General features: G+C 36.8%; 2 protein-coding genes across 2 annotated transcripts in view; both read right to left on the bottom strand.

Moving 5' to 3' along the window:
- Positions 1-2,557, bottom strand: part of LOC107680005 (GTP cyclohydrolase 1-like) — a 13,792-nt gene extending 11,235 nt beyond the window's left edge. Inside the window, exon 1 of the mRNA XM_016475742.1 lies at positions 2,069-2,557. Within this exon, the coding sequence (XP_016331228.1) occupies positions 2,069-2,414 (346 nt within the window). The 5' untranslated portion in view covers positions 2,415-2,557. The remainder of the gene's footprint in view (positions 1-2,068) is intronic.
- Positions 2,558-3,123: 566 nt separating this feature from the next.
- LOC107680007 (WD repeat and HMG-box DNA-binding protein 1-like) lies at positions 3,124-19,253 on the bottom strand. The gene is made up of 26 exons (XM_016475752.1): positions 19,172-19,253; positions 17,592-17,674; positions 17,392-17,503; positions 17,061-17,212; positions 16,328-16,439; positions 15,498-15,548; positions 15,046-15,141; positions 14,671-14,763; positions 14,341-14,447; positions 13,967-14,114; positions 11,941-12,145; positions 11,649-11,821; positions 11,346-11,530; positions 10,347-10,588; positions 8,832-8,969; positions 8,220-8,376; positions 7,995-8,109; positions 7,481-7,612; positions 7,031-7,230; positions 6,517-6,656; positions 6,190-6,246; positions 5,882-5,913; positions 5,628-5,795; positions 5,180-5,319; positions 4,411-4,546; positions 3,124-3,604 (listed from the first exon to the last, which is right to left on the bottom strand). The coding sequence occupies exons 2-26, from the start codon at positions 17,666-17,668 to the stop codon at positions 3,440-3,442; spliced, it is 3,333 nt and encodes a 1,110-aa protein (XP_016331238.1). The 5' UTR covers positions 17,669-17,674; positions 19,172-19,253; the 3' UTR covers positions 3,124-3,439.
- Between the last annotated feature and the right edge of the window lie 1,116 nt (positions 19,254-20,369).

Raw genomic sequence — 20,369 nt, forward strand, 5'->3', positions numbered from 1 at the left:
TATATATATACACATACACATACATATGTGTATTTTATTCACTTATCTTTATTTCTTATTATCTGTGTGTTGTTGTGGTTGTTGTCACTATGTACTGGAAGATTCTGTCACCAGAACAAATTACTTGTATGTGCAAACATACTTGGCAAAAAACCTCTTTCTGATTCTGATTCCTTCTGATTCAAAACGTATTGCAAGCCAAAATATCTAGATCTAGATTTCAGCCCTAGCTGAAACACAGTTATAACCCAGAGGTGAATATACTGTGACATCAAGTGAGATCTAGGTGGACCTTCATCATTCAAGCACTTACTATGTACCATCAGCTTCCTTTTCTTGCATTAACCAATGAGTCAACCATCACCCATAAAACTGTGAAAATGCAACACAGCCTCACACAAACCCACTGAGATCCCTAAACTGTTTCCTTCAACACTTCAAATGTCTTTCTGTGGGAGACACATAACTTTGCTACTTCAGAACATTTTAAGAAACTGCAGGGGTGGTGCAAACTTCAGCCAATCCCATTGAAGAAAGACCTTCCTCTAGAAATGTCTTATCAAATGCACGCTTCACAGTGACACTGCATGTTATACCATCTGTGAACTGTGGACCATGTTCAAGCGATGCATATGTAAGTGCTGTGAGGTCATCGAGGACAGTATGCTTTAACAAAGTGTTTTGGTGTAGCAAAGCAACATTAACACATTCCATATGCATGGGCCCTAAAAATGCTACACAAACCAAGTCCAGATGTGCTGTTTTCTATGTGGGGATGTTGTTGGTGATGTGATGGTGGGCAGCACCCTGGCTCAACCACTTAGACAACAGCCTGAGAGTGACCAGTGAACAATTATGCAAGATAAACCTTCGCTTTGAGGTGGAGTACCTGTTGAGCCAGTTAATCAAACTGATGGCACATGGAAGTGTTTGAGGAAATACTTTTAACCTGAAATGCTTGACAATGCATAAAGCAAAAGATGAATGGTTTGTGGGCTATAAAATTCTCTGTATCATAATTAGGTCACAACAACTCCAAAATACCAACCTGATCTGATGAGAAAATGTAATTATTTTAAAAGGTGTCAATTTTGTATGAATTCATACGATGTGTTTTGAACAGAAAAGGAGATCAGGAGATCCGAAAACGTATGAATGCGATCATACTAATACGAATTAGCCACAATTTAAAAGAGCATGAAGTGACATGAGAGTGTGTTGAAAATACATATATGATTGTGAAAATATATAACATGATTTAGAAGAATCTCCTGGTCGATCTTTGAATTTCAATGTAATGACATAGATGTAAAGATTAGATTTCATCAGAAAAGTGTTCTGCACAACTTGTACATTAATCTAAGTCTTCTGATTACATATGATAGTTTTGTGTTACAGACCCAAGTTTTCACTGATATTCTTCTAGTAACATTTAAGTTATTCACTAACCATGTTAACCTTCACTAGATCCAGATCAGTGAGTCATGAACAAATCATTCAGACCATTTTTTAGCTAAATCAACCTAATAAAAACCTGACAAATCTGAATCAATGAATCATTCATTCCTCAATCTACACTTGAGAATACCATGGGTGATAATATTATCTGTGAATAAAACTTAAATATCAGCCTCACACAATCACAATAAAACGGTGAAGACTTAGGATTTAGTTCTTTGGGGTCCTTTGGAATTTTTGGCCCATTTTAAGGTGATTTTGAGTCCTTTTTGAGGCTTGACATCTTCAGTGACCATTCAACTCTTTGTGTTTCAAAGAAAGTCATAAAAGTTTAGACAAGTAAATGATGACAGACTTTTCACTTTTGGATTAACTACAACTTTTACAACCCAACTTTCTGTTATATTATGTAAAAAATAAAGTTAATTAAAAAAAAAAAACGAACTAAAATCCCGTTTATAGCATGTTTATTTAAAATGTTTAGCTAAATTTTCGCCTCGAAGGTTTTTCAGAGACAGCGTGGCATTTCAGGTTAACTTAAGCTTGCAATATGCTTAAAATAACGTATAAATAAACGCCTTATCAGCCGTCATACATTTATGCAACTCACCGATGATTTTTTCCTGATAACCCTTGGTGAAGAACTGCATGGCAGTGGCGGCTCTCCACGGAGTTTTGAGGAGCCCCTGCCGCTGCGGATCTTCCCCGAGACCCTTGAGAATGGTGGTATAAGCCGCGGCGATGCTCGGCAGGCTCATTTCATTGTCTTCCAGACTGCGAGTGCGTTCTTCCCGCCAACTCTCCATCACGCTGGAGGACGGCACGGTGCTCGGGTTCCCGGCGGCACCACCGGCGCTCCATCCGGGAATCTTCACCCGTCCGTCAAAGTGCCCATTGATCACGGCATCGGTTTCATTTTCATTTTGATTAATTTGTTTCTGTTTGGAGCGGTCCATGATTGCCTTAAAGTGACAGCTTCGGTTCCTCAAAGTCGGTTTTAGTACTACTACCTGTTTTCAATACAGTTTAAGGAGTAACAGACAAACTTGTGTGAAGTTCAACGGTGATGATACACTTGTCAAACTCAACTCAACGCTCAGTCCCGCAGAGACAGTCGAGGGTTTTATAAACATTGGCTAATCCCTGCGCGTTCCTATTGGTCGCCAGGCGCGACCGCGTCACGGAGCCAGATTGCTATTGGCCGAGAGACGTGCTTGCGTCAGGCCACCTGTCTAGTAAGAAGATGAAATCTCTTATTCACATAAGTGATGTCTTGGGGCAGATCAACCCACCGAAGGGGATTGACAAGACCTTTGGGTGATGTTCTTATCATTAAAAATAAAAGCAGTGTTTCTGAAGCGAAATGCAACATGCAACCTAAAGGTTGTACAGCTGATAACTTGTCAGTTCAGATCAGTTTCATTTCAAAATGCAGAATCAAAGTTCAGTGACCTCAGATGAACATCAGAAAACCATTCACTTCACATTTGAAGGATGCCCATCATTACGTCACTGATGTGCAAGCAACATTACACACTTTCAACTTAGAATAAGCTAAACTTTTGAATAAAGAAAACAAACGGCACACAAGGCTCAAAATTCAATATTTTAGCTTTTATTATGATTATTTGTTTTACATACAGTACAAAACTTCACAAAAACACATGTACAAACCATCCAAAGCATTCAGAATTTCACTAGATTTGAATAAGAGACCTAGTTATTAACCACCTTGCCATATTGCAAATTGCTTAAAGAGACTTTGCTTCATTTCAAATGCAAATGAAGAGACGTACGGTGCTTTCAAAAGAGCTCAAACTTGAGAACGAGTGGATCACAAATGAGCAGGCAGTCTATGTGACAGAATGAGAGGTCAGAGAATTACAGTAAACAAAACAAAAAAAACTTCAGGTTTTCCCCAAAATCAATATTAAAATAAAATGTAAAAATACATAAGCATTAAACTAATTTATGGTAAGTACTATTCTTTGTTAAATGCAAACGCAGAGAGTTTAGCAAAAGTATCCAGTGGCTTTTTCTTTTTGGTGCTGCCCTCATCCGACTCCATTTGTTCATCTACTTGTCCTTCATCTTCGCGCTTTCGTTTCTTGGGGTCAGAGTCGCCCTTTGCTCTCTCCGTCCAGTTCTGAATCAAAGATAAGATGGAATTATGTACATTCACGCACATGCTTGCAAAATTACATAAGCAATAAACGGTATCATTCAAATAAGCCTGTTATTGTAATTAAAATTGACCGACCGCCACCGCTAGCCAAGATAAATTTGTTCACGGTTCGTGTAAACAAAAGCAGCGAACATTTAACCATGATGAGTCACCGGACCCATTTCACATATGAGCACCGGGGCCCTTTTTGCACGTTCCCCCCTCACGCTGCACGCCATTCTTCATTGTAACACACTCTTTCAGCGCCTGATGCCACCCCCATGTCATTAACATAAGATCAATGAGTGCAGCACACACCCCCAGCCAGGGTTTCCAGAGCAACAGGCGTCCTAACCATTCCCCCTCCAGGCTGGAGTGTGTGAAGAGTCATTCTGCCTGCACTGAGTGGCCCCGTGGGTGCAGGGTCACGAACAGATTGTTCATACAGGAGGGAATGAGTGTTTGGAAAGCACACATACATAGACAGGTAAGTGGAGATCAGAAAACAGGAGGATACTTGCTAATAAACAGTGTTGTCATGGATAAACTGGCATAGAGCTTTAGGAGCAAATGACAAAATAGAGGAAATTGAACTAGAGAAAAAAAGATAGTGCATGAATGAAATCTGTTACACAACCAAAACACGTGCAAGAAAACAGAAATAGGGAAATTCCTAGGTAACCTTCCTGAATTTAGTAATAGACTGAATCATTTTCTCAAGTAATTAGTAAACAGTTTAAGATAAATGTGCATGTGTCACATGCACCAATAAGAATGAAAAGTCTTACCAGTCTTTCCTCTGCCGAGAGAGTGCGGAAACACCCCATGCCTTCCTTGATAACATCCATTTCCTCAAAGTCAGGATTGTCTGCGAGAATGCTCTTCCTATTCTCCTCAAGCCACAGCTGAAAGCCAGTTTTCGGCCTAAAGGAAGTAAATTGTAGTTACAGACAAGACAGTAAACAAAACATTGAAATGAATGACAACTTAAAGGTGATCACATACTGGTGTCAGCCAACACAAGTAATGAACAACTGATTAATCAGCCAATATTCTACTTTGAGATTATTGACATCAGGTAACAACCATTTGGACTGATACAATAAATACTGATTATAAATAATAATGACTGACTATAATTAATTTTATAATGGAGTTACATTATCAGCAATGACCTGATTAATGTTGGAACAACAGTACCATTGCTAAGTTTTTCATTCAAATAACAGACACTTTATCTATGCAAAATTGTAAACGTTCTTATATTTTATAGTATACCTGATTTCACTTAGACATGTAAAATGTAGACCAGCACTACCAAGAGGTTAAGGCTTTTGTCTTTAAAAAAAAAAAAAGAACAGATTTACTCTACTGCTCTCATATATTAATATATAAAGGTATTTACAAACGTAATCGTTAAAGTTTTATGGTGCATCCCTAAATTTGATATAATTAGTATGATGACTGCTGAGATGAAATACTTTCGCTTTGAAAGTAAAATAATTTGATGTTCTTACATAATTACAAAAGAAGTAAGAAAAGTAATTTCTCTCTTACTTTCCGTTTTCAATATTCTCAGCTGATGCTTGAGGTGTAGCTGCAGGAGCCGGTTTCACTTTCTCTGCTTCTGACTGGCTGTCCTCCAGTTTCTTACTGTTTCCTTTAGAGGCACTCATCTGCAGCAGAGTGGCCTGGGTCTGAAAAACAGGGCCTAGCAAATTAACACTGACTCAAAACATGTAATTATCTGTTATATACAACATGGGATTTTTGTGTGTAGCACACTTGCTAAAGAACATAATGTTGTTTATATTCCAATAGAAACACCTCTGACATTTCACCTGAACAAATGTTCTACCATCAGAACTAAACATTCTGGAGGAAAGGATACTAGATAACCAGGTCATCCCTGGCAGACAGAGCTGAGAGTGAGTTTTATGGGGTCAGACAGGGTGTGTGACCCTGCAGGGCTGGAGAACATTTGTATTTGAGCAACACACTGTACCTTGGACTTGGGTTTGGGTGCCAGGGGCTTTAGGACTGGGGCTTTGCCCTGTTTTGATGTGCCGCCGAGAGGTGCGGGTTTTCTGCTCGACATAGTCATGCTGTCCAAAACGTTAGTTGTTCTGGGCTGACCAGCTGGTGAACTTGATGACTTTCCTGCTCCAGACACCTGCAATTTAAAAATGTTTATCAAGTATTCTTGAAACACAAAATTTAAAAGGAGCTTAATTTCTTTAAAACTTGTGCAATTCTAACCTTAAAAGGGTTCACGCGTCCTTCTCTGCTCGCTGTGACACACAAGCATTTTCATTGTCAGCAGACACTTCTATATAATGGCGGCTCATTTGTGCCACACAAAGTCATTTGAAAAATGCAATCAATTTGAAAGATAACTTACAGAAATCATGTAGAAAAAATACAAAGCTGCAATTTGATCATCAAAAATGAATTCAACTGCCAACTTCCTTTTTTCCCAATTTTTTAGTTTTTCCATGTTTAACTTTTTCATATTCGATTTCTCAATTTACTGAAATCTTTATATTATATTTTTATATTCAACTCACATGGTTTAGGAGAGGGCCTTTCAGGTGATTTTCCTCCTTTTTTGAAGGGATTCAAACCTGGAAAGTCAAAATATGTTCATATCAAAAAACAGATAAAAAAATCAAATTCAATTAAAAAAATGCATAATCTTATAGTTGTGTCTACTGCAGAATTTGAGACTTGTGCTGAAAACAAGTAATGTGCAAAGATAAGTGTGTCAATAAAGAATGCTTTCATTTTAAAGATCAAGAAATATATAACTGATATGCAAAGAGCTTTTGCTTTAATATACTTTAATACACTGTACTTTTCAGGTACGAGTATGGAGGAAAAACTAGCATATTTACTAAGTTTCCTGGTCTCTGTTGATTCTTCTGCATCCATTTGCTCTTCCTGTGGATATTCTTCCTCCTCCTCACAGCCATTCTCTACTGGTGCTTGTCTTCTGCTCATCTGATTGGATCCTCTGTATTCTCTACTGGTGTGGCTAAACATATAGAAACAAAACATATGATACTCTATGCCTGCATTACCATTTTCAACCATTTTTAAGTTATTTGATTCAGAGTTCCCACACATTTTGGTCAATCAATTTCCATTATGACTACTGAAAAGGACTACAGAAAGGACTTTTAAAATCATTTTAAAGATATCACACTCACAATGCAGATTATGTATTTTAAAGCTGAGCATAACTACAAAAAAGTATTCACTATAGAAATATATAGCCTAACCTTTTTAAAACATAAGATTTCAAGAGTTTGATTTTTCTAGGCCTATAGATAGATAGATAGATAGATAGATATATATTTAATTAATAACATATTTATTCATTGATATTATCCAGAATTCTATGCTAACCTCTGATAGGCTGGCTCTTCTTCTTCCTGCTCCTCCTCCTGAAACTGACTGGCTTTTTCCAGGGCGAGTTCACTGAGTCTCTGTGCCAGTGCCATGCGTCTGGAACGAGATGCGTAACGGATGGCGAGCGTCACAACGCTGTGAGTCATCATCTCAGCCAGCTCCACACACCGGAACTCTCGCTCCAATTTACACGACAGCTGCCGCCACACAAACAGAAAACAAACAGCAAAGAAAATTATGAGATAACAAGGACAGTTCAAATAAAAACAAATCTGATCAAATGTGCCAGCTGTGCCAGAAAATTACGCAAATGCGTCAAAGCGGAGTTTTGATTTATGACATTCCAGAAATGTTTTACAGAAATCAGACGGTGAAATTCAATCCAGGCATATGGGATTGAATTTAGCCGGGCTTTAACTCCCTGTTCTGGCCACGTGAATGACTTACAGCGAACATCTTCATTAGCAGTTCCTGCTGCTCTTTCTCAGCCCGAGACTGACCCTCACTGTCAATTTCATAACCACTGGATGACAGAAAGCCATAGTGGTTTTGAAAGAGCACGGACCGCCAGTACTGCTCCTACAAAATATAAACAGCGCAATAATGTCTTATTCAGTTACACAGTTAAAAAGAAAAGAAAAAAAAAAAAAGTCATGATAAAGCAAATCAGACAAGCAATGGACTGCCAAGATGCCAAGATGGGGATGGGCACAACTGACTTTCTGTCTAGGTCAGCAACAGTAATACTACATGGAAAAGAATATGAAATTAAATGAAATAAAATAAAATAAAATAGCACAAGGCAATGAAAGAGAACATGTTTTTAAAAGTAAATAATTCTGACCCATGTCTATATAGTCCAATAATTTAAAATAAATAAATAAATGTCTGTTGAGTACTCAAACAACATACTATAGTTTAAATGAATTTCTCAGACTGACTCCAGGATTTTATCTCATACCTCCATTTGGCCTTTCTCTGTGGTGGTCTGGCAATAAGGCAGGTTAAAGGGCAAGACAGCCACGGCAGGGCGAGGTAGGGTGGGTGGGTAACGTGCACCTTTACATGGAATACACCTGAGAAAGAGGATGAAGATCCCCAGTTTCATTGGCTGCTTGGACATTTCGATTTAGAATGATTAGAATTTTGTGAGTCAAGGAAAATGAATGCAAAGAGAAAGACACACCTGAGCTGCTGTGGATTCTCATGAACCCCAACAACCCAGTAATGGTCTGATTTGCTTTTGCAGCTGTCTCTGGTGTTACAGACAGGAGTCCACATGTTCGCCAGGGTCCGGTTCAGCATACGTACGACACCCTCCGAGTCAATACAGCATGGGGTTCCTGAAAAAAGATAAAGTAAAAACAATTATACTGTGAAATATAATAATTTAAAAGTAACTGTTTTCTATTTTAATATAATTTAAATATAAATTATTCCTGTGATGGCAAAGCTGAATTTTCAGCATCATTACTCCAGTCTTCATTGTCCCATTAGCCTTCAAAAATCATTCTAATATGCTGATTTGGTGTTCAAGAAACATTTCTTACCATTACTAATGCTGGAAACAGCTGTGCTGCTTTACATTTTTGTGGAAATTGTAATATATATTTTTAGGTTTCTTTGAATGAAAAGAACAGCATTTATTTGAAATGAAAAACACTTACTGACTCCAAACTTTTTAACAGTAGGTAAACAGGAAATTGAAGTAAAAAAATAAATCTCCTGGCTGTTTTGTTCATTTTTCCATTTCCTTAACTATCAAACGACATGAAGGAATACAGTAAAGGTGACTCACCCTCCGCAGTGAAGCCCATCCATGCCAGGTAGGACTTCCGTGAGAGAGGCAATGGTTCTCCGTGTATGACCTGCCATCTCTTGTGTCCGAGCTGGAGCAGCTGTATGCCAAGGGCCTGATCTCCATCAAACCCAGTACCTGATGACATACATGACAATCAAGCTCAACCAATTTGCAGACACAAAGCCCAAGTGTTGGGAAGAAACTTTTGATTCAGTTCATTTGGATTGCTCATTTAGTTGAATAGAAGCACTATTTGAAAAAATATATAAATTCCATTTGAGTCACTGTTTAAAAGTGCTCGCAAGATGTACCATTTTTATTGTTAATATGTTTTTAATAAGTTAAATTGTGACCAGTTTTCTCCTTTTACAGATACTTTGCCAGTCGACTTTAAATATTAAAAGGAACCAGGACAAAACTATAAAGTTATTTACGACCGAGTTGAAAACTAATTATTAGCACTAGTTATGCAACAGTACACACACAAAAAATTTTTTCAAAATAAAGGATACACATTTATGAACATGATTTAGGGCTTGTGGTTGCTCAAAACAAGGGGATGCTGCCTTGAAACCAGTGCTTGTACCGAAAGAAGGGGTGCTCCGATCAGGATTTTTGAGGCCGATCACCGATCACAGAAAGCAGTATCTGCCAATACCGATCACCGATACCGATCTTTTTAAAGCCTTCTTTTTATCATTTATAACTATTTATAGCGATACTCCAATCAGGATTTTTAGGGCCTGAATTTAATTTTTGAAAATGGGGGGAATTCCCCTCTTAGGTGTCTCTTGTGAGAGGGGAAGCAGCACTGACTGCTTTCACACAGGAGTCACACAGGAGATCCGTGGCTGTTTACCACAAAAAAAACATTTATCCATTATTTTGATTTCAAATCCAAATATTGTCACCAGAAAATGCTTTTTCTGCATTGCAATTACTTTTTTACACAGCACAGTAATACAATCTTTCACAGTCATGTTTAAACACAATAAATAAACCTAGCCAAAAAAGCCATAGGTGTTGACTGTGAAACACCGTAGACTTTAATAATATGCATTTACAATACATTTTTTACATTTACAATTCGCTGTTACTTTAATTCAGCGCTTGCAGTGCAGCAAACATAGACTCGGTGTGAAAACGATCTCTGCACTGCTGCAGACGCACCGCTTTGCGTATTTTTGAGAGACAGCGCGCGCGGTGATTCACTCACGCTGTTTGTGAAATTACATCTCACACAAGGTTTTCAAATTACGTTACAAGTTATTTAATGAAGAAATATGCAGCATTATAATAATTTCACCCGCGCCGGACAGAGACTGAGACGGTGCCGCTGCATGTCGTGCCAAACCTCTCACGGCAGCGTCATCAGCTTGAGATCGTTTTTTTGAGATCGGCCTTTTTAGAGACCGCCGATCAAACATCCCAACGTGATTATCGGCCGATAGTGATCGGTAGCCGATCAATCGGAGCACCCCTAACCGAAAGTAGATTGGCACGCATCAGTACCTCTGTGACACACTATGAGGAGCTGCTCTCCATGTCCTGCCATGCAGACCACAGCTCCAGGCAGGCTGAAGATCTCCTTCTGCACTCCACCAACAGAGAACAGTCTGACTATCAAAGCACTGGTGGCCACTGCCGCCCAGCCCTGACCCAAACACAATGCACGAACATCCTCTCCTTTAGGAAGATCCACTATCCAGTCCTTATGAGTGTCCCAGCAAGAGAAATGCAAACACTGGATCTTACTGTTGAGAGAGAGAGAAATAGTAAAAGAGACATTTACAAAGGTAAAGTAAATATTTGACACTGTTACTTGTTTTTTTTTTTTTTTTTTTTTTTTTTTTATTATAAAAAAAAAAATGTGGATTTATGTTCTGTTTTTGAATTACCATTGTTATTCTATTCTGGAATTCAATTAAAAAGGTCTCTAATTTATATTTTTGACATGTCAGTTTTCATATTCTTTCTACATGTAAATATCTTTCTGTCATTAAGTTTAAGGAATTGACTTACTTGAAAATGACATGTATCCAAATCAACAAGTGTTAGGGTATGATTATGTAACAACACTGGTATCGTTTTTACATTTCCACAGAAAACCAGTTCCCAGTAACAAAAAAAAAAAAAGTACCATAATTTCTTAATATTCAAATTTACCACGTGTCCAAATATCCTCATTATCTGAAATACCACTTCTATGACACCTATTGTAATTTATTCATTTAATTCACAGGCAAAAAGTGTACTACCGCATTTCTACTGGATTAGTAGTTATGCAGATAAAAATGGAGGCAAAGTGTAAATTTGCTTTGTAAACAAGAGCTAGCAGTTGAGGACAAAGGGGAATCTACAGAGCAAGGTTCACATCAGCTGCTGCTGACGGTAATCTGATTACCATGAAAGCATCCCTGTTGAATACAAAAGAACTCTAAATTCACTAAGTATGTCCAAACTAAAGAAATGAAAGAAACTAAGTCAATAATTAAAACTAAGATCTTGTACCTGGCAAGCTCATCAGTTCCTTCACAGGCCAGCAGCACAGCCTCCTGGGATAGATCGGCCATGGTGTGGCCCAGGGTGTTGGTGAGATGCATGGCATGATGGATCGCAGTATCGTGAAACTCCACATCAATGGCGTTGTCCTGATCATCGTTATAGCCACGCACGATGCCCACAGAGTTCCACATCTGAGAAAGAACATAAGGAACTTTACAAGACCTTCTTATATTTAAAAAAAATCACATCCAGATTTCCAAATATTTACTGTTACTGTTTACTGAATCAACAACAGCAACAGCTTCTCACCATAAAGCGATGCATGAGGTGCACTGGGGTGGATCCCGGTTGGAAAGCCCTTTGGGGTTGTGTGGGCATGGGACCCTCATATACGGGACGGGACACTGCAGGACCCACAGCAGGAAGAATAGCACTGCTGCCATCCTCCTCTGGAACACCATCCAGTTTTACAGAACCTGGATCTTGAGACCAAAACATCTGACCTTTAATTAAAGTGCTTTAATGACTCTTTCACTACTAATAACGTCCTTGACTTGAAGTTAAATGCCTACACTACTTGCATTACTGAGACGCCTCATACCTTGAGAATTGTCATCGTCGTCCAGGAAGGACCCTCTGTTCCGAGGTCTGCCCGTGGCAGGCATGAGGTCATCGTCGTCGTCATCATCCTCCATGATGGGTTTCTTCACCGGAGACCGCGAGTCACTCATGCCCTCGTCCAGCATCCGGTCATCATCCTCATCAAACAAGTCATCGTAGTCATTTGTTTCTTTAGCTGCAGTGGCCTAAACATCACCAGTAAAAAAAAACATGCAAGTATTTACAACTAAATTGAAAAGAAAAAGGTTAACACCACCACTATAAGTTTTGTTAATAAATAATAAACAATAATAATAATAATAATAACAATAATAAAGGCTGCACAATTATTTCAAACAAAACAGAATTTGCGTTGCGACTTATCAAATTGCAAAGATAAATAAAATTGCCAAATATTATTATTATTATTATTTTTAAATGCCAATTGTTTTTTTTTTACTGCAATATATTACAATAGTAATTTTTCTTATTTCATTAGTAATTTGTGTATTTTTATTTAGTAATAATACAGGGCTCCAGACAAATAAAATCGAGTAAGGAGCCATTGGCTCCTATAAGAACAAAACTTAGGCGCCAAATTATTTTTTTAGGTGCCACAGAATAAATGTGTTATATTTATTTTATTATTATTATTTATTTTTTTAAATTTTAACATTTCAATCATACTGTCATGTGTTTATGTCTCATCTTTTCTTGACTTTATCAGCATTTTAATCCATCTTGTAGAGGACCTGGGAACTAAGGTTCACTTAAAGTGGGAACTAAATGTGAAGAGTTTGGTTCCAAAAAGCGATAAACACCATTTAAAAAAAAAATGTAGTTTCCGCCAAAAAAAAAATTATTTTATTCCATCCATTTTTAATTTTACGCAAAATGCGATATCCACCGAGTTATTCTGTCATGTTTTCTCCCTTTTTTTCCAAAACCACGACAAACGCCAGTCTCCCTTTTCTGCAGAATGCGATATATCCGCTCAACCAATCACAGCGCACTCTAGACTGTAATGGCGGCGCTTTGAATACACCCGGCTTCCTAGTTTTCCTCATCTATTTTGTACTTTGTGATCAACAAACAAACTTAGGGCTGCACGATAAATCGCATGTGATTGTCATGCGCATCTCGTCAGTAAAGCCGGTTCTGTGATTAATAGTAAATCTCCATCACGTGCTTTAAGATGGAGCGGCATTTAATACACTGAGCCATAGAACACTGCTATAGCGCGTTCATAATCGCAGATGAGTCGCATTCATTATGAATGCAATATTGCGTAGCTTGTCAGTTTAAGTGTTTTTATTTATGCCATTAATGTTTTTGTTAATACAGCGTATAGCACTAGTCAACTAAATGAATGTAACATGGCAAAGATGAATGCACTTTTGGAAGTTGAATGTAAGGGAAATGTCATTTTGGAATTTCTGTGGTTTAATGTGATATTGTTGTTCATGTATGTTCATGATGAAATTCTCTTTTATTGTTGTAATTAATTTATAGCATTAACAAGATGACCCGTTGAATTCATTTTGGGAGTGATGACTGATTGAATGTATTTTTAGTCCAGTGCCTGTATATGAGATTAGTATTGACCAAGTTCAGAGGCTGTCATATGTGGATCAACGAACTATGTTGTGTATTTTCAACAGTTTCAATATGAAAAATAACTTTTATATTGATTCAATGGATTTATTGCACAGTGCACGCATGTTTTAGTAAGAATATGTAAATGTTATAGTACTTCTATTTGAATGAACATGAACTGATGTAGTATTTCAAATATTATTATAAATTATAACATACGTATAATTTATTTATATTTAACATATTATTATTAACAAATACACAGACAAAGAATGATGTTAGCATTTTTTTAAATAATCAAGCAGCAAATATAGGCACATAAAGGTCACCTAAAGATCCATATACATCCATCATGACTTTACAATGGTGATGCTATTTGTGGCACAGTATGATCGGGAAGAAAATGGTGAGAGCCTGAAGGTATGACTGACCTTTGTGCTTTGGACAGTGGAGGAGGACGACGGTGACGGTACGCCTTCCAGGAGCCCGAGGCAGCCCTCGGTGTCAGTGTAAGCGATCCGGCCCCCTGAGGGATGCCACGCCATCCCACACACAGTGAACCCTTTCTCATGTTTCTGTCTGTAATGGTACAAAATCAACAACATCACTGCACAGACTATACAGTCTGAAATGACTTGTAGCATGACCATCTTCCTAGAAACATCCTTAAATACACAATATTGAATGCTGTTATATTAGATGTATAATGCAATAATGACAATACAATATTCACATTCTGTCCAAAATCTTAAAAAAAACAAAACACCAAAATATTCAATAATATTAACATAAATGTGACTATAACCTCTCAATACACAGTTTGGTCTCTACATCCCAAACCAACAGGTTTCCGCCAATTGTTCCTGCAGCCAGAAACTTCCCACACGGTGACCAGACCACAACATTAACAACCTGGGAAGAGAAAGAATCAGAAAGATTTGCTCATAACATTATGCACTGCAATATAACACACAAGTTTTACCAAACAATACATTATCTCATTTGATACAGTAAGTGAAAGGTTAATACACAATTGTAATGCTAATAAAGATTTCCACAATCTATAAAGGACCTTTTTCTAATCGTATTGATCTTAACTGTTCCACTGTAAATCGCTGAGTTGCTTTCTACTGACCTGTGAGATGAGGTCATCGGAGAGCGTGCTGACATGTGTCCATGTGTTTCTGTCATACAGTTGAATGGTCAAGTCCACCGGTATGGCAAGCAGCTACACGTATATGTACACACAACAAATAAAAAAACTTAATCTTAAATATCACGACTGTTGTAAGATACTGGTGATGGGAGTTGTATAGATGACTGAGAGACTGATTGATGTGCTCATAAAGCAGTTATATAGGAAGCAACCAAAGAGAAAACTTGAAAATGTAAATTGAATTTTGAAGTCAAAGGAGGCCATATATATATATATATATATATATATATATATATATGTGTGTGTGTGTGTGTGTGTGTGTGTGTGTGTGTGTGTGTGTGAAATTGTCAATACCTTTCCAGAACGAGGCTGCCATGCAAGCCTACAGAGAGACTTGGCATTGCTCACATCACTCGACTTCTGGAGAATTTTCCATTGAGCTACTTGAGTCTAAAACACACAACAGAGTTCACCAGCTTTACATCAGATCTAAAATACATTTAAACCATTTTTTTATTTCAAATTTTAGAACAAAGATAGGCTGAGATAAAATCAAAAATATATATATTGCAGTGTTCTTTTTTGAATTTGTTTTTATTTTAAATACAATTATTTTTTGAAATTCCGAAATTAAAACTCAAATCTGAATTCAGCTGATTTAAATAAAAACTATTATCCTGAAAATATAACTTACAACTACTTATAACTATAAAATAATTAATAAACATAATAAAGAGGTATCTATGACTTTTGGACCCCACTGTACATGTTTTTCCTTTGTAATAACAACTGACGAGGCCTCATACCTGTGACTCAATAGACCACACAGTAACTGATCCATCACAGCTGGAGGAAGCCTGTCAGGAAGTGACATGAGCATAATAAAATGACTAATTAGGACCCAGCACTTAATATTTAATAGATAAATACTCATAAGAACATGTTAAAACATCAACAAACAACATATATCCACTACTGTTCTAAAGTTTGGGTTCAATAAGATTTTTTAATGTATTTGAAAGGGTCTCTTATGCTCACCAAGGCTGCATTTATTTGATCAAAAATACAGTTAAAAAACAGTAACATTGTGAAATAATGTTACCACTGACAATAACGGTTTTCAATTTGAATATATTTTAAAACATAACTTATTCCTGTAATCTCAAAGCTGAATTTTTAGCAGCCATTAATCCAGTCTTAAGTGTCACATGATTCGTCAAAAATGCAGATTTGCTTTGCAAGAAACATTTCTGATTATCAATTAATGTTTTTGAACGGTTTTGCTGCTTAATATTTTTGTGGAAACCACAACATTTTTTCAGAATTCTTTGAAGAATATAAAGTTTAAAAGAACAGCATTCATTTGTAATAAAAATCATTTGTAACATTACAAATGTGTTCGCGGTCACTTTTGATCAAACTAATGCAACCTTACTCAATAAAAATATTCATTTCTTAAAAAAAAAAACATACACTTACAGACGCCAAATGGTAATGTATGCAGTAAATGGTTATGGTAAATGGTAATGGCAATGTATGCAATAAATATGACACTGTGAACTAATTCATGAGCAATTCTTAATTTGGCCACATTCACAAATAACAGCTAACCATTAAAAGGCACCATGACACTCACAAGGAACTCATCAGAAGGGTCAAGAGCCACACTGAGGACAGGAGCGTCATGTCCACGCAGGGTCTTCTGCTGACTGCTGTCCACCACCTCCACTATCTTCACTATAAAGTCACTGGAAAACAGAATGCCAAAATTAGCACCTTCATTCTCCACCATTTTCAGCCCAGCAGAGACTCATATCGGCACTGCAGATCTTTATGATCTGAAGTGGGAAAATAAATGAAAACTCATTTCCGACCTCTACAGGAAGAAAAAAAAAATCAAATAACCTGTTGGGAGCTCAGCTGCCAGTGCCGCATGCATCAATATTCAAGCATCGGCAGCAGGATAAAACTGCTCAATCAATGCTGTGACATGCTCGCTGCCTTCAACCGTGATGTATCAGCTTAAAACAATCCATATATCCAGAAAACGACCATTTAGCCAAATACAACTAATCATAAAACAATCGAAGTGGTTTCGACTTTGTATTGATGCCGGTCAAAAGCACAGAGATGGGAGTATTAAACGATACATTTAAACAATAATATATACTACAAATATTAAATACAATTTTTTGACATCAATTTTAACTACTGCTACTAAAAATAAGCTTATATCAGCTGACGTTTTAGGCAATTTAGAAATCCCGGCCAGGATATGTCTGGGAATAAGAGGATGTATGATCACCCTGAGACCTAAACATGCCTTACAATACAAATGTAGCAGGATAAGGACTGAAAGTAAGTCATACCTGGAGCCTGCAGCCACTCTTGACCCGCTGCTGTTGAAGGTGACGTGGTTTGCATTGGTGGTGAATCGAGTGAGAATGCCATCTGGATCTCCCTCTGGGAAAGTGTGAATCTGAACTGTGTTGTTGGAAACTGCTGTAACTAACTTTCCGTTCTGGAGGGAAAAATAAACACTGACATTTAAATAACAGTTAAATTAACAGGATTCGGATTTAATTGACCATTTTCAGGTGTTTAACAGGAAAAACTCACTGTAGCATTATTCAAGTAATTATATTACTATAATTGACTGAAGAAAAAAAAAAAAAAAACCTAAAACAAATGTTAACTTACCTTCAAGGCTACAGAATAGACCTTCTCCCCAACATTTATGGACTTGGGATCGTCATCATCTAGACTTTCCCAAATGCGGACATCACCGTCACTCCCACAGGTCACAATACACCTAGGAAACATCATAAGGTGTTTGAAACCACACACAGCATGGTCAACATCAACTACAGGCATCTTATCATTTCTCATTTGTCACTTACTTTCCCTCATCGTCAAAGCAGACATCAGTGTGGCCTTCTGAGTGACCGTAACGCATGGGCTTCCTTTCACATGGCATGATGCTCTAGGGGGGGACAACCAGATACAAAACAAGTGACAAGTGAAAGTGGCTGCTGGTAAAATAGGTGAAATATAAATACTAATATTATACACAGGACAGAACGTGTCTGCTGGTAAAATGTGTAAAAATAAATACATATTTATACAATTAGAAAAATTATTATATTGTACAAATATTTCATATTTGGAATTAACTATTTAATACACAGCAATATGTACATTCCAACTTGATTACATTAAAATGAATTTCTCCTGCTATACTCTGTATCAAGTATTATAGTCCAATGTAACTTGCTAACAACATTCATTTACAATTTCAATAATTAATGTTACAACACAGTTAAAATGATCAGTTATACTATAAATTGTAGTAATATACAATATGGATAATTGCATCTTAATTTACTTGTATAATCTTACATAATATACATTTTTTTCCAATTTCGAGGTGAAACTCCCAATATTCAAATTAAAAGGCAAACATGAAAAAGAAAATGCAAATATAGTTTTTACAAAGCTTTTTTTTTATTAATGCTCACGCAATAATAGCAACACAATTCAAATTAAAGTTTCGTTTTATTGTCTCCTTTATTTCACAGATATATATATATATATTCAACCTGTATGCAAATGATATGTTAACCAGTGGGCGGGGTTTATTGTTTAAGTGACAGAGTGCGTACAGTTTTCTATAATTAAATTGTTAACCTGGTTTTCATTTTCATAATTGAATTGATTTATTTAAATTGGCATAAATACCTTCCATATATCTGTACTTAAGACGAAAAAAAAAAACTACAAAAAATTACACACACGTCTGGTTTACAATCCTTGTGGGGACTCTCCATGGGCGTAATGGTTTTTATACAGTAACGTTACAAACCATATATTCTATCGCCCTACACCTAATCCTACCCCTCACAGAAAACTTTCTGCATTTTTACATTCTCAAAAAAAAAAAAACTAATTTTGTAAGATTTATAAGCTTGTTTCCCCATGTGGACCTCAATTTAGGACACGAATAGCCATGAGTCGGTGTGTATTCAGGTTTAAGTCCCCACCGGGATGAATACACACACACACTCACTCACTCTCTCACACACACACACACACACACACACACACACACACACACACACACACACACACACATATATATCAAAATTCCCAAAATAACCTATCAAGGAAAAGAACGTACATGATCAGATGTACAAACACTGTTCAACAAAATTTTAATTATGTGAAATTATGTGCAAACATAGACAGCCTTCACTAAAAGTAAGCTAATTTTATCTCAAGTTTAGACAAATCACATGATGTTTTAAGCACAAAGAGGTGCATACTTGCCGCTCCGTCAGCTACTTTACAAGCAAAATAATCAACAACTGCGGAATAAAAACGCAAGTCTTCAAATGACTGCATGTGTCACAGCAATCAAATATAATCGAATAACAACGCATCGTTATATTTTGCATACATATTTTAATCACGCCGTACTTACAGCTTTAGTTTGGCGGTAATTCTCAGTATTCAGTCCCACACTCGCTCACATCTCCCGCGCTGACAACAGTGACGTTTAAAAGTGGGATGGACCGTTAACTTTCAAAAGTCATTGGCTGAGTCAGAGTATTAGTCCCACCCTACGTTTGACGTATCTTGACGTTACAGATACATTTATTCGACATTAAAAGTAAAAATAAAATAATTATTTATTATAAATGAATCAGTCTGTCATTTTAATAGTTACTATTATTTTAAAATGTTCGAAGTGCATGTAAAAAAATAATGTTATTGTTATTAACAAATAACAACAGTACTTGGAACTGCCCGCAGCAAAACTGTCTGATATGAGACATAAGCATCAATAATGTAATACAGCCCGGGGTTGTACGTTTAGTCCAATACATGAGAATAGACAATTATCCTCATTGTCTGTTTGTTAAATAATTTGATGTGCAGTTCATGAAGCAGCTCTGGTATCTGCTTGTAGATTGAAATGTAATACCAAATATAATAAGATTAATGGCCACAGTGGGCCATGTCAGCTCTGCATCATTTAGTTTCTGTCTTTTTGTTTGTGCATGTGTGTCCAGATTTGACTACATTGTAGAAACCAAATGTCCCCAAAAGGATAGTAAAATATGAAATCCCTTAAATTGTGACAGCCGATTGTCCCCTCAAGCGATTTAACAAGAAAAAAAAATCAATTATGCTTTAATGAAAATCTAAAAATGTAGAAATATTTTTGTCGGAGTTGGGGGAAAAAATAAAACAACAGCAACAGATATCAATAGTATAAATGTTGTAATTATGATTGTAAAATTTGCTGTTTTGTCTATAGAAATTCTTAGAATATTTCATATGATGTGAGTTATAAATGCATGAGCTCAAGATAAAGATGCTTCACTTTAAATTCATAAAGAAGATTTGATCATCTCAGAAACATTAATATTTAACATCAGTGGGTTTGGAAGATCAAAAGTTATGGTCCCTGTCTCAGTCAACTGAGAATCAGTTTTCCAAGGTGAACATATACAGTAAATGTACTAAAGACAAAGACCTTTAGCTAAATCATAATAACATCTTTAACTAAACCAAAGTTGTAAGAAAGAATCATTCCACATTTTGTTAAAAATCAAGCGTAGCGTTAGTTCTGGCAGGTCACGTTAGTCAAGCTCGCATCAGCTGACCTTCAGCTG

Source organism: Sinocyclocheilus anshuiensis, unplaced genomic scaffold (assembly GCF_001515605.1).
Source record: "Sinocyclocheilus anshuiensis isolate Anshui unplaced genomic scaffold, SAMN03320099.WGS_v1.1 scaffold772, whole genome shotgun sequence".
Lineage (NCBI taxonomy): Eukaryota > Metazoa > Chordata > Actinopteri > Cypriniformes > Cyprinidae > Sinocyclocheilus > Sinocyclocheilus anshuiensis.

Excerpts from the sequence above, each read along its gene's own strand:
- LOC107680007 (XM_016475752.1), bottom strand. The coding sequence starts at position 17,668 with ATGCCATGTGAAAGGAAGCCCATGCGTTACGGTCACTCAGAAGGCCAC. Across the intron at positions 12,146-13,966 it reads CCACTGTCCAAAGCACAAAG|GCCACTGCAGCTAAAGAAAC; the intron begins GTCAGTCATACC and ends GGTGATGTTTAG. Across the intron at positions 5,796-5,881 it reads GACGCGTGAACCCTTTTAAG|GTGTCTGGAGCAGGAAAGTC; the intron begins GTTAGAATTGCA and ends TTTAAATTGCAG.